The 15,013-nt window shown below is 44.5% G+C and overlaps 1 protein-coding gene across 1 annotated transcript; it reads left to right on the top strand.

The window, feature by feature from the left end:
* The first annotated feature begins 433 nt into the window (after positions 1-433).
* On the top strand, positions 434-14,777 carry LOC140717144 (protein CutA homolog). The gene is made up of 6 exons (XM_073030414.1): positions 434-512; positions 3,241-3,389; positions 6,217-6,276; positions 7,673-7,718; positions 13,546-13,595; positions 14,292-14,777. Exons 1-6 carry the CDS (start codon positions 438-440, stop codon positions 14,389-14,391), a joined length of 480 nt encoding a protein of 159 aa, XP_072886515.1. The 5' UTR covers positions 434-437; the 3' UTR covers positions 14,392-14,777.
* Positions 14,778-15,013: the final 236 nt, after the last annotated feature.

Here is a 15,013-nt window from a genome sequence, read left to right as displayed (position 1 = left end):
TGAAGGGTGGGGGAGATCAGTTTGCCCTTTGTCCTTGTCTACTCTCACCAGTGAGACAGAAGAGCTGCTGCCCCACGGCTCGTGTGGTGTGAGTTCAGCACACACTCACACACGTGCCAAAGATGTGTGTGTGTGTGTGTGTGTTGGCAGGTTAATTGACGGTTGAAATGGTTGGTGAGTGTTAGAATCTTGTGGGTGGGGAAGAGGAGGGGGAAGCAGTCAATGTGACTAAGGAAAGTGAAGTAGGATTGGTGTAAATGAGTGGATCATGGTCAGCATGGTCTCAGAAGGCCAAAGTGCCCACTTCCATACTGAATGTCAGTACAGCTCAGATTAATATCTCCCACCATGGACAGGGAGTGTTACTTTTAGTAGTATTAGCCTTGAATGTACAAACCTGTTTCCAATAACTTTTCTGTGGTGTCCCGCACAGGGGAATGCGAGTCCTCAGGCAGGCTCTGAGCAGCCTGATGCTAGCCCTCACAAACAGCCCCTGCAAAGCAACCATCTTTGTAAGTCCATGTTCTTGTTCCTTACATGCTGTGTTGAATTGAAGAAGCAGTATCTAATGATGTCTCTGATCTCGAGAGGAGCAGGCAGCCTGTCTGACAGAGAATGATGGAAGGAAGAATCAGCGAAGGTGCTTTATTTGCTTATACTAGTGGAGGAGACCTGCCTGGTAGAGACTCACAATGTTAAGGGAGGCACAGATAGGGTAAGCAGTCAGAAAAATTTCCTAGGGTAGAAATGTCAAATATTAGGGGATGTTCATTTTTTATGCTGTGGACCCCTACCATTAACCGAGGGATCCATGGCCCCCAGTTTGGGAACCCCCGATTTAAGGTGAGGGAGAAAAAGTTCAAAGGAAATGTATGGGGCTAGTTATTCTCACATAGAGAGTTATGGGTGCCTGGAACGGCCAGGGATGGTAGTGTAAGCAGAGATGATAGTGTCGTTTAAGAGGCTTTTAAACACTTGAATTTGCAGGAAATGGAGTAATAGGCCACACACATATCCCGAAGGCCTGCTGCTTGATTGTTAATTGGAGGCAGAGAAGATTTGGTTTAATTTGGCGTCATGTTCAGTAGAGGCACTGGCCTGTCCCATGAGATCAATGCAAGGCGATGACCAGTGAGGAATTTTGGAGCAGATGCTCAATGCAGAATGATGGAAGTGAGGCAGTAGAAGGAGGTGAATAGGATAGATGTTTTAACTGGAAGTTGGATAAACTTGTGGGTGGGATGATTGGAGTTTGATGAACTGGAGTAGAGGGAGTCTTACTGGGGTGAGAGTGCCAGGATTGACCAACTCAGCTGCATGATCTCATTCTGTAAACTTTGCATTTTTCTGCTTAGAGAGACTTTAACCTTATTGTTCCAGTTGCTAAGCTTTAGTGTGTATTCATTCCACCAGCTCTTCCTACCACCTTGTTGGTATGTCATTCATCCCTGTTCTCTCTCTGCTTAGATAAAGTAGTCACATCTAGCTCCGGTGCCTAATACTTTTTCCCAGTACTGTAGTAATTTTATCTATTGCACTGTAATGCTACCACAAAAAAAAACAATTTTCATGTCATATGTGAGGGATGATTCTGATATGGGTCTCTATTGTGGACTGAGAGTGGGAAGGGGGCAGGGAGAGGGGAATCATGGCTGGGAAAAGGGGAATGGAGAGCGGAGGGGCAGAAAGCACCAGAGGGGCATTCTGTAATGATCAATAAACCAATTGTTTGGAATCAAATGACTTTGCCTACTATGTCAGGACTGGGCATGTGTGTCCCTGCGCCAAACCCCCCCACTCCTGGCACTCCTTCTTTGCCAACAGTTCCATACCTATCCCCTACTGCCCCACCCTCACGATTGCTAACAGACTTTGCCCCGCCAGATTTGCAAACTCACTCTGTTGTCCAACTCACTCTGTTGTCCACGTTGACAAATACAGTATTGTGCAAAGATGTTAGGTACCTTAGCTCTATGTATATATATATAGAAGCCTAACACAGTACTGTAGGTAAGTGGGAGGAGGTTTTGAAGGTTATGTTAGTGGGCATGTCAGAGATAATAAGCTAGAGAGAAATGATTGGGGAATAGGAATTACCCCAAGAATCTGTACAGAGTTGATGGGCCAACCAGCCTGGTACCAAGTGGTAAGGGAATACGAGAGTAAACACGAGGAAATCTGCAGATGCTGGAAATTCAAACAACACACACAAAATGCTGGTGGAACACAGCAGGCCAGGCAGCATCTATAAGGAGAAGCACTGTCGATGTTTTGGGCCGAGACCCTTCATCAGGGAATACGAGATATTGTCCCTGAATTACGTAGCATTTTCTGCCTGTCTCTAGCAGAGATGAGTATGCGCCCGACGGGGGCGAGCTTGGAATCGAGGTTGGGTGGATACATTTCGAAGACCTTTTACTGTGTTATTGAAGAGAGGCGGGTAGTGTACAGGAGGGAGTTTGACCGGGAGAGCCTGTTGTTGCAAAGGAACACAGTAGAAACAGAGCCTTGTAATTATATATATTCTTTTGTGATCACAGTGTTATGCAAAGTGTTTGTAATCTATAAAGTACCTTTGAAGTGCAGCCAATTTGCACTCACGGTTTTACAAGTGCAATAAAATAATAATCCAACGGGTTTAGGATTTCAGTGACAGGTTGGTAGATTTTGTGGATAATTGGATATAATTTATATTAATACCCTAATGCACTTTAAATTGACATTTATTTGGATGTCACATAGTATTAAACAAAATACCGCGCAGCCAGGTACATTTAAATGGCGCGCTGAAAGTGGGGTTCCGGTGAGTGGAAATAGGGCAGGGAATACAGACCCAGTAAGTGCAGGTTTTAATGATCTGACGTTCCACTCTCTCAAGGGACAGAGGATTCCAGAGTACACCCATCTGTCCACCATCCCTTGCCTGATCCAGTTCCACCTGCCACCTACCAGGCCTGTGTCCTGCTCCACTCTCTCACCTCCTGGCTTTCTCCTCTCTGCACCCTCGGTCCTGGTGGGATGCAGAACATCGACAGTTTTTGCTTCCACAGTTACTAATTGATCTACAGTGCTCTTGTGTTTCTTGCTCCAGATTCCAGCACCTCCTGCTCCTGTGTCTCCAGTGTGAAATAGTCCACATGAATAGCTTGTAAATCCCTGTAACCAGTCTCTCTCACAGTTTTACTCATGAAAATCGCCTGCTGGCTCTCCTCATACACTGTATCTCTTCTTTATTCGCAGGCTCTGCTTTTCACGTTGTTGATGTTTTCTGGCCTGAGAAGTGTGGGATTAAGACTCTTTTCCATGGAAGCGGCTTCCTACGTATCCGGCACACACTCTGCTGCCTTCGTAACCTGCCCCAATTTGGAGGTGGCCAAAACCATCGCCAGGTGACTCAGGCGCTCTTTCCCTGTGTGTTTGTTCGTTGGGTGTGAGCGTATGAGGCAGTGCTACGTCATTGCCTCCAACACACTGGATCCAGTTCATTAGGGAAGGAGGCTCTCTGACCACCCATGCTAGTACCAGCTCTTTTGTCAAGCTAACCAAATAATCCCATTTCCCCAGGGCCCTACGGACCAAAGATTAATCCCATTCCCACTTGAGAGTTAAAGTTGAGCTGCCCTTTACAGACTAATGTGGATGTGCAAAAAATTATGTTTTTCCATTTGCTAATTAGTGTAACTGTTTGTCATTGAACATCCTTCCTGTAGAATTAGTAGTACCTGTTTTTAAGACTTGTAGACCATGACTCTGAGTCTGCAATCCACTGGGGAAGCCGAAGCCCGATGTCTGCGAATCCACGGGTATACTGACAGCCTGTCCTGGTGTTAGAGGACTCTGGGTGGGTGTGTGTCTGTGTTTGTAGACAAAGTCAGGGCTGATTTGCTTTGTGTTCTGTTTTGTCACGTTCTGATGATCTTTGTGGGTTTGCTGTGTTGACTCCAGAATGTGTGTCGACACTTGCAGGCTGCCCCTAGCACACTACTAGGTTGTGTTCGTTGTCAATGCAACCAACACACTTTACTGTGTGTTTCGTTGTAAATGTGTTAAATAAATGGATCTTAGTCTGAAGAGGAATCCTCATTGCTGATTATTAATCTGTCCTAATCTTCCCTGCTCAAAGGAAAGCAATCCCATTCTCTCCATTATCTCCGCAGTTCTTCATATTGTACCTTGGGCTTTAGCTAACTGTTGAAATTCTAACTTTGTTCATTATGGAAAATACCAGATAAACATGTTTAATTTTAGTGGCATCTTTGTTTTGGATTCAAATTATTAGCGGCAGGTGTACCACAGAAATTACACCAAGCCTCCCGGAGTAATTGGTGATATGTTTATAAAGCCTTAAAACAAGACAAAACAGGACTCCTATCTACTTACTTAAATTGGTGTATATCGTCAGTGTACACAGCTATTTTAAAAGTACTGCTCATTTGAGTACCCTGCCACACGTTCACAGAGACACAAGAGGTTCTGCGGATGCCAGAAATCTTGAGCAATAAACACACACGATTCTGGATGAAGCAGCTGAGGCAGCATCAGTGGAGGGGAAGAAACAGTCGACATTTTGGGCTGAGACTCTTCCTGAACCATTATCGGTTCATTTCCCTCTGTTGATGCTGCCTGACCTTGGTGAGTTCCACTAGCATTGTGTGTGTTCTTTCAGAAGTTCTGATGTCTGTGTGTATGTGTGGAGTTTGACTGAGTGGGTTTCCCCTAAGTGCTCTGTTTTTCTTCCACACGCCAGCTTTGTGCAGGACAGCAGAGCAATCGGCTGCTCTAAATTGCCCCTGGGGTGTAGCAGGGGTGTGAGTTAATGGGAATGTGGGGAGTAAACAACAGGATTTTTGTAAGCGGGTAGTTGATGGTTGGCACGGACTGTGGCATCGAAGGGCCAATCTTTATGACTAGATTCACCTTAGATCTGCAAGGATTGTTCCAGATCTTTTCAATCAGGGAAGCAGCTTTAAGAACCTGAAGCTGCAGGTTTTCTGTCTTGTTTTCTCACCCAGTCAGTGTCCTGGGAAACCTGTTGCCCCACCACGCTCGTCCACCAGTCCTTCCTCAGTGTGGCCACACACACTGTAACAGTGTTACCTTTACGTAACTCCGGCATTTCATATGACATTTCATTGAAACCCATTCATAGAACCACAGAATAATACAACACAGAAATGGGCCCTTTGGCCCACCCTGTCTCTGCTAACCATTTAACCATTTACACTGATCCTGCTTTATTCTTCCATATCCCCATCAAATCCATGAGATATCCTCCTGGTCAGATGTAATGGAAGCTTACACAGTAACAGAGGGAGAGGTACAGGTCTCACTTACTGCATCCGGTGCAGCCTCCTTTGCATCGCTGAGGCCAATGTGGATTGGGGTCTCACTTTGTCTGCACCTTCTCTCCCTGTCCACCTTAGCAGACCAGGTCTCCTGCTGGCCAGCCATTTTAATTCCACTTCCCATTTCCACACTGACATATCTGTCTATGGTTTCCTCAACTGCCAAGTGGAGGCCAACACAGATTGGAGCATCAACACTTCTACTACTTCTGTCTACGGTCTCCTTGACTGCCAAGCTGATGCTAAACACAGATTTAGAGCACCGACATTTCTACTTAGTAGTGCATGGCCTGACGATGTCAACATCGATTTCTCTATGTTCCAATAACCAATCCCTTCTGTTAACTCCTATTTCTTTTTCTTATCCTTCGGTCCCATTACCCCTTTCCTTTTCCATCACCTGTTAATCACTTATACCTCTCCCTTCCTTATTACCTGTCTCCTTTCCTGTATTCCATGGTTATCTGTTGTCTCCTAGCATATTCCATCTTCTTTACCTCTGCTTCTTCCACCTATCAGCCCACCCCCATCTACCTACTTTCCCCTGTTTGCCCCTACCCAACCCTTTTAATTTGGCTTCTGCTCTCTTTCTTTCCTGTCCCGATGAAGGGTCTTGGCTCATTTCCTATCATAGATGCTACCTGGCCTGCTGAGTTGCTCCATCACTTTGTGTGGGTGGTTCACTTGAACTTGAATGTGCTACTTTCCTGAACAAGTGCACATCAAGAACAGTTGTTTCAATCACAGATAGCCTGTCAAGTATAGCAGCTAGGCCCCAACTCGAATTGAGCGTCAGGCAAGTGAAATGAATAGTCCCTGCATTGTGATGTGTGTTTTGACATTAAGTTTCTGCTGTGTTTAAACCCTCCAGAGGTGCTGTTGAGAAGAAGCTGGCTGCCTGTGTGAACATTGTGCCACAGATAACATCTGTGTACGTGAGTCTTTGCACTGATTATGCTAACAGATACATAGGACACCATCTTAAGTCATTCAGCACAGGTGTATTATCAGATATATGACATAAAATTTGTTGCTTTGTGGCAGCAGTATAGAGCAGAGATAAATTACAAAATAAATGAATTTAGTGCAAAGAGAAAAGAATAAAGAGGTAATGCTCGTGGGTTTATGAGCCAATCTAAATCTAATGACAAAGGGGAAGAAACTTTTCCTAAATCATTGAGTGTGTGTCTTCAGGCTCCTGTACCTCCTGCTTGTTGGTAGAAATGATAAGAAGGTATGAGCTGAATGACCAGGGTCCTTAATGATGGATTGGTAGATGTCTGCTTAATGGCTCTTCCACCCAGTGGGTCCATGCCAGTGAAGAGCTAGCCCTCCTCTGCGTTTGGCCCATATCCTTCTTAACCTTTTCTTCTTGCAGTATAGCAAACAGATCTGTGCATAGTTAGACTGATAGAAATGCAGATATATATATATTATGATAGACAGATATATAGATAAAGAGGCAGGTAGATAAATACAGTTTTTCATCAATTTCTTTGGACTTACCTGATAAATTTTTTTTGAATGCAACTAAAGGAGTTTTTGTGACCTTCATACAGAGGGTGGTGTGTATTTGAAATGAGCTGTCTGAAGTTGTGCTTGAGGCAGGCGCATTACGGTACTTAAAAGGCATCTAGATGAGCGCGTGGATAGGAGCGGTTTGGAGGACTGGGCCGAACGCATGGGACTAACTTGCTGGGCAACGCAACCAGTGTGGATGAGTTGGGCTGAAAGGCTTGTTTCCCTACGATATGACTTACTGATCCGAAGGAAGAAAAATGTTGAGCGAATCAGATATCACAGTATTAGTTTACAGATAGTTTTTGATCACATCTCTAGGAGTTACTGTGGGATAGTTCCATTGTATGTACGTGTTACTAGCAAGGCCAGTTTGTGCTCATCCTTAACTGTCTATGGAGCTCCCTTATTAAACTGCTGCAGGGTATGTGGGCTCCAAACACTGACAAATGGGTGACTAATAGGGTAGTATAATATGCAGGGGCAAGTTCTTACAGTCCTTGTCTATCTGGGTGGTGAGTTTAGGAATTTCATCTCGCAGGCAGATAGACATGGTCTCCATTGAATGCCTCTCCTGAAAGTTGTGATCTCTGCGGTGACCCGTGTATTCTTTAGCGTGGGTTCCTCAGGGGTCACTGCTTACCTGAAAGGCTTCATGGGTTGGCTGTCTTAAGTAGTTGAGAGGAAATGGATGTTTCGATGGACTCAAGGACAATACAAACACATGATCTGGGCCCTTAGTTTCAGAATGATGTATGATGGTGTACGTGTAGATGTATTTTATAAATTTCCTTGTTTTTACCCTCTAGATACGAATGGAAAGGAAACATTGAAGAGGACAGTGAAGTTTTACTTGTGAGTTTTCAGATGACAGCATTCAGTGTATTTCTTTTTATGTTTATATTTACGTACAATGTCTGGAGTAAACCATCCTCAGCTGCATCTGGGAAACGGTGCAGGGGAAGTGAAGGGTTAGTTCTAAGGGAGACTTTGAAGGATGGAATACAGTGATGAGATCTGGTGGAATACTATGAGATAGGTGAGTGGTCTTATTGCCTTAGTTGGTACGACTCTCAGGTTCCCAAACTGGGGTTCATGGACCCCTCAGTTAGTTGTAGGGGTCCATGGCATAAAAAGGGTTGGGAATCCCTGCTCTAACAGATCGCACAGTTGTCGCCCACTGGTAGAGAAGTGTTCCTGATATCATCATGTACAATTGAGATTCCATCGGCAGCGCAGGCCACACAGAAATATGATTACTGCGTGCAGGTGTCTTGTGAAGCCACATGTGCGTTTTAAGATATTGTGGGAATAATAGATGGAAAATCATTAAAGGAATTTGCCCTGGATCACCAAAATCCATTCTACTCAGAGCTGCTGCTTTGTGTACCATGCTGCAGTCTGAGCTGCTGGAAGGGAGAATGGGAAAAGCTGGGTGTGTTGGACTGGAATGGATCAGTGGAGTTTGGAAATGGAGGGTGGGCTCAACAGTGAGTTGGATGGACAGAGGTCAGTTAGCAAGCAGATTAATAGTGTGGGCATTAAATGACGTGGGATTACAAGCTAGCAGGTGATATGTGAAACCAGATGAGGGGGAAATTGCGTGGATGGGGGAGAGGGAATGATGTGAGAAGCTCGGAGTGATAGCTGAAGGGCAAAGCTCTGAAGAAGAAGGAATCTAGTAGGAGAGGATGGTAGAGCAAAGATTTAAGGGAAGTAGTAGAGGAAGGAGAACCATTATCTTTCACCCCTTCTTGGTCCACCAACCTCCCATAGGCCTTGCCTCACCACTCCACCTCTCTCTGTTCTGGCCATCTTCCCTCTCTGCTCTCAGTCCTGATACAGGATTTGAACCTGAAACTTCAGCAATTCCATAAGATATAGGAGCAGAATTAGACTATTTGGCCCATAGAGTCTGCTCCACTATTCAGTCATGACTGACTTATTTTCTGTCATAAACCCATTTTCCTGCCTTTTCCCCATAACCTGTGATGCCCTTACAACTTAAGTACCTAACAAGTTCTGCTTTAAATATATCCAGGGACTTGGCCTCCACAGCCATCTGAGTCAATGGATTCCACAAATCTGCCACCCAATGAACAAAGAAATTCTTTCTCATCTCAGTTCTAAAGGAACATCCTTCTATTTGGAGACAATGTCCTCTGGTCCTAGACCCTCCCACTATTGGAATATCCTCTATTTGCTCTATCTATCCCCTCCCCCCCACCCAACAGATGTAGCTCTAGCCACTGATTTCCTCCAGCAGATTTTTGCTCTGGATTCCATTAATTATGGTCTCTTGTGTCATCGCTATAAGCAGGTTACCCCATTTTTAGAGTAAAATTTCTACAACGTCTGTGTGGCTAATTTGGAAATCTGGCTCACAAGGTCACCCAAACTATTCTGCCTTCCCTGAAGATACCTAGTTCACTGGACAATTCATTACACTCGGACCCTGCATAATGCGCATAGCGCTGATTCTTTGCAACGTGGTTATTCAATTCTTTATTGAAATCTTTTTAAATGACAAAATTTAATTCTAAATGACACTTAAAACTTCTCGAGCAGCTGCCATTATAGTAAACATTCAAGCAGCCAATGAGAGCACTTTACATATGCTCTGAGCCACTCGCAGCCAATCACGTATTAGCTCACACTGTGCCTCCCCTGCATGTGTAAATATTCTTGTTCCCTCGGCAATTTATTCAATTTTTTTTCACCCACAATGTCTCGAAAACAGCCTACAACCTCCAGTGAGGGTAGTACATCTAAGATGTTTAGGGAAAGTATTAGCATGGATGTGAAACTGCAAGTGATATGGCGTTTAGAAGCTGGTGAGCATCAGGTTGATGTTGGCACCTCTTTGAAATTGGCTACATTGACTATCAGAACAATTATAAAAATTGCAGACAAGATAAGAGCTTCTGCAATGACGTCCTTAAATTATCATCAACAAAGGTGACTCGTTCAAGGAGCTATTTGCTTGATAAAATGGAAAATAGACTAAATATATGGGTGGATGACAAAACACAATGAAAAAGTCCCTAATTCTGCTGATAATAATGGAAAAGGCAAGAAGCATGTTCCGTCACATTCATAGCCAGCAGAGGGTGGTTGGATAGATTTAAACAGCACAGTAACCTCTGTAGTATTTCTTCTGTGGTGAAGTGGCTAGTGCAGACAGCAAGGCAACCCAGGATTTTCCTGCAACACTGAAGGCCATAATCGACAAGGGCGATTATTCTTCCGAGTTTGTCTTCACTGTGGATGAAATGGGCCTATTTTGGAAAAGAATGCCTTCTTGTACTTTCATCTCCAGAGAAGAGAAACATGCATGTGGATTCAAGGCTGCAAAGGACCAGTTAACTCTCTTGCTAGGAGGCAATGTTAAAGGGGACTTTAAGTTAAAGCCTATGATTCTGTATCACTCTGAAACACCACGAGTAATGAAAGGCATTTTAAAGCCAAATCTACCAGTGATTTGTAAATCAAACACGAAAGCCTGGGTGATGATTGATGTTTTCCAAAATTGGTTTGTTTCACATTTTTGTTCAGCAGTGAAGCGGTATTGTGAGGAGCATGACCTTGAACATAAAGCATTGTTGGTGCTTGGTAATGCCCCAGGCCACCCTGAGAATCTTGACATGCTTCGGACCTGTGTTCCTGTAGAAATAGTTTAACCTTCCACCCAACACCACTTCATTACTCCAACCAATGAATCAAGGAGTAATATCGGATTTTTAAGCCTACTACATTTGTTGCATATTCAAGCAACTTGTAGAGGATACAAGACAACCCATCAGGCAATTTTGGAAAAACTACAATGACATGAAATCCACAGCCAATATCAGAGGAGCCTGGGATGAAGTAAGTCAAACTGCATGAAAAGAGTGTTGAAGAAGTTATGACCAGAAGCATGCAGTAACATCCTAGGATTTCAGGCAGAACCGGTCATCCAAAATAATGTTGAACTGGCTATTGAAGCGGGATTAGAGGATGTTAATGATGGTGATGTTGAAGAGTTACTGCACTCTCATGGTGAGAGCCTTAATAACGAAGAGCTTCGAGAATTGACAAGAGAAATGCCATCCTCTGGGTGGATCTGAGGACATGGATGGAGAAGAGGAAACAACAGCAAGAAACCCTCACCACAAAATTCCTCAGCACTGCTATTACCATGATCACACAAATCATGGACCAGTTCATTGATAATGACCCTGACTGGGAGTGAAGCAATAAGGCAAAGAGAGGTGTTCTCAACATGATCTCCTGCTACCAAGAACTGCTTCATGAGAGGAAACTTAAAAGGCTGTTAGCTTAGTCCCTCCTCTGAGATGTAACTACCACCTGGTTCCCGCCTCTGCTGCTGTGATGTGTTGCTGCCCCACTGATGTGTAGATTGGGTCTATTTACGTGTTTGTTACTCCATGAATTACTGTGTATATATAAAGTAATACATCATATATCTCAGGTTTGATTTATTTTTATTAGGCACACATCCATTTAAGTATTATTATGACCCCTCATAGTGCTGATTTACGTAGTGCTCCACCTCTGAGGAACGGATCCTCAGCATAAAGTGTGGTCCAAGTGTATTATTTTGTACAATATTTAAAACTGTGATTGAAAGGTATTGTTAAATAAACAACATCCAATATTCTGGAACATAAGAGATTCTGCAGATGCTGGAAATCCAGAGCAACACACAGGTACAAGATGCTGGAGGAACTCAGCAGGTCAGGCAGCATCTATGGAAATGAGCAAACAGTTGGCGTTTTGAGCTGAAACCCGTCATCAGGCCTTGTCAGAAAGGGGGAGGATGTCAGAAGAAGGTGTGTGCAGAGGGGAAGGAGGACAAGCTAGAAGGTGATAGGTGAATCCAGGTGGGTGGGGGACGGGGTGGAGAAGTAAGAAATTTGAAGCTGACAGGTGAAAAAGTTAAAGGGCTGGAGAAGAAAGAATCTGATAGAGTAGTGTGGCATGTGGGAGGAACTGAAGGATCAGGTGAATCAACAAGATGTGATAGGCAGGTGAAGAGAAGAGGTAAGAGGCCAGAATGGGGAATAGAAGTAGAGGGAAGGAGGAGGGGGAAAATTACCTGAAGCTGGAGCCATTGATGTTCTTTCCATCAGACTGGAAGCTACTTAGACAGAAGATGAGGGGTTTTTCCTCCACCTTGAGAGTGGCCTCGTGGCAGAAAGGAAGGCCATGGATTTACGTGTCAGGATGGGAATGGGACTAGGAATTAAAATGCTAGGCCAATGAGAAATCCAGTATTTTGAGGAGGGAGTGGAGGTGCTCGACAAAGCGGTTCTCCCTATCTATGACAGGTCTCATCAATGGTAGAGAAGGTCACATTGGGAGTACAAGATACAGTAGACAACCCCAGCAGATTTGTAGGTGAAGTGTTGCCTCAACTGGAAGGGCTGTTTAGGGCCTTGAATGGAGGTGAGGGAGGAGGTGAATGGGCAGGTGTAGCACTTCTGATGCTTTCAGGAGTGTGCCATGAGGGAGATAAGTGGGGAGGGACAAAAGGACAAAGGAATCATGGGAATCCTAGTTTGTCCTCCTCCTCCTCCTCTTCCCCCGGCTACTTATTTCGGCATCTTCCCCATTCCAGACCTGATGAAGAGTCTTGGCCCAAAATGTCATCTGTTTATTCATCTACATGCTGCCTGACTTGCTAAGTTCCTCTAGCCTTTTTTGTGTGTGGATCCAATATTCTGGAAAATATGCTAATCTGGCAGCACCAAATAAGTCGTATCCAGAATTTTCTGAGGCATGTATGGGAGTTTGAAATTTGGTGAGACGCACCAGGTCCCCAGTCCACTCACTCTCTTCCCACATACCTCAGCCATAGCTCACACAATCCCTTCCCTCTTGCCTCAGGCCCAGTTCCCATTCTCTTTCCACACACCAGAGCCCCAGTCCCCACCCTCCCTTCCCACTCATCTCAGCCGCAGTTCACACAATTCCTTACCATACACCAGGGACCCAGATCCCAAACTCCTTCACCACTCACCAGAGATCCAGTTCCCACACACTATTCCCACCCCCCAGTGACCCATTTCACACACTTCCCCATTCATTAGGGTCCCAGTTCCCACACTGCTTTCCCACTCACCAGGATCCAAGTTCCCACACTCCCTTCCCACTCACCTGTCCCAGTTCCCATACACCTTTCCCACTCCCTAGAGACCCAGTCCCCACACTCCCTTGCCACTCACCAGAGACCCAGTTCCTAACAGATATAAAAGACAAAGAATTAAAGGAGCGTTGAGATATTGATAAGAATACCATCTAATTGTCTGGACTAAATATGCTATCTTGGTACTACCAAAGTCCTGCAAGTGCCTGATTTTTGGAATTCAGCTGCAGTGGCTGTATTACTAGACCTTCCAACTTTGTTCTGAGTTGACCCTGCCCAATTAAACAGGGAGGTGGGTCCATGAGCAATATCTGTTGAAATTTCCAGTGTGGAACTTGAACCTGTAGCTTTCTGACTTGGCACCTCAAATCTGCTCCTAAATAGACTCTTTTCTAAATAAGTTGTTTGCTGCATCAATCGTCTCTCCCCACCTGCTTGACGCAAAGTCAGCAAAACTCTGAATGACATTCGATAAAGTGTGCATGTATTTCTTCTGCATAACTGGCTCTTTTGTTTTTTTGTTTTTTTAAACAGATGATTAAAACACGAACCGCTAAAGTCAATGATTTGGCAGCATATGTACGGTGAGTGAGGAAGCGTTTCAGATTCCTTTGCAGGGAATGGAGGGAGGTGTGTGTGTGTCTACTTGGTAAAGTGAAGTCTATTGTCATAATTACATGTAATGAGGGGGATCTCATTGAAACCTATTGAATATTGAAAGGCCTAGACAATTGATGTGGAGAGGATGTGTCCTGTAGTGGGGGAGTCTCGGACCAGAGGGCGCAGCCTCAGAATACAAGGACGTCCCTTAAGAACAGAGATGAGGAAGAATTTTTAGCCAGAGGATGGTGAATCTGTGGAATTCATTGCCACAGACGGCTGTGATGGCCAAGTCATTGGGGATATGTAAACTGGAGGCTGATAGGTTCATGATTAGCAAGTGTGTCAAAGGCTATGTGGTGAAGGCAGGTGATTCAGAGGAGAGAGAGAATAAATCCACTATGCTGAAGTGGCAGAGCAGATTAAATGGGCCAGAGGACGGAATTCTGCTCCTACGTCTTACAGCCTTACAGATACAGTGAAAAACTTAGTTGCAGCAGCATCACAGACCCATATAGCATCATATAAGCAGCATTCACAAGAAAAACATAAATGTAAATTATACACAATTCTTACAAGAAAGAACATTATTTGAACAAAATAAGGTGTCCATGTTAGAGCAAGGTGGTCATAGTTTGCAATGACAATGATGATTCTCTCCTTTGTTTCCATCCTGTTAGGTCAGTTCATCCGTATGACGTGGCAGAGGTTATCAGCTTGCCAATCGACCAGGGAAACCCACCTTATATGAAGTGGCTTGGCGAGGTGGTCACGGAATAGGTTCCCCAATGGGTGAAGATTGTCGGCCAAGCAAAGCACCATTGCTAACGCCCATGCTGTGCAGGGGACAGTCTCTTCCTCACTTTCCCCCAAAGGCTGCCTTACAATTCTTCCTGTTTCAGAAAGATTCATGCTTCAAGTGTTTTTTCAGCATGCAAAGCCGCAATTATGTCCTTGGCCATGAAGGAACACCTGCCTTCTAATCATTGTTGAAATTTCAGCTGCTGAGCTGCAGACAGTGAGGTGTTTGGAGCTTGATAGTGATTGAGCAGCATTACACCTTTTCCTAAATGGTGATGCTCCCTTGTCATTGAGCACAAGAGCCTCACTAACACACCCTTCTGTAGTAGTCTCTGCTGATTTCTGATTAAAAATGTATGTTGTTATATGCCCTCTGTAGTCTCAGTCTGTTTGCCCTATCTCTTGCAAAGTTGGTCTGTAACTGTTCAGCGACAGTGACATGCCGATAATCCGGCAGGGTTCACCTCGTGGTCGGGAATATAAAGCTGGAGGTCCAGAACACGAGTGAGGGGTTCAGAGGCTGGGCTGTAGGGCTGGTGTTGTGGTCAGGAGCATGGCTGAATTTGGTCCAGAGTACAGACTGCTTATCTATTTCCAGCTC

Source organism: Hemitrygon akajei, chromosome 2 (assembly GCF_048418815.1).
Source record: "Hemitrygon akajei chromosome 2, sHemAka1.3, whole genome shotgun sequence".
Classification (NCBI taxonomy): Eukaryota; Metazoa; Chordata; class Chondrichthyes; order Myliobatiformes; family Dasyatidae; genus Hemitrygon; species Hemitrygon akajei.
The sequence above is the reverse complement of the archived record's forward strand: the minus strand, read 5'-3'. Positions and strand labels throughout refer to the sequence as shown.

What these genes read in the sequence shown, in the direction of transcription:
- LOC140717144 (XM_073030414.1), top strand. Translation starts at nt 438, where the DNA reads ATGCGAGTCCTCAGGCAGGCTCTGAGCAGCCTGATGCTAGCCCTCACA. An exon ending in GTGGCCAAAACCATCGCCAG is followed by an intron (nt 3,390 to 6,216) that starts GTGACTCAGGCG and finishes TAAACCCTCCAG; the next exon opens with AGGTGCTGTTGAGAAGAAGC. An exon ending in GATTTGGCAGCATATGTACG is followed by an intron (nt 13,596 to 14,291) that starts GTGAGTGAGGAA and finishes CCATCCTGTTAG; the next exon opens with GTCAGTTCATCCGTATGACG.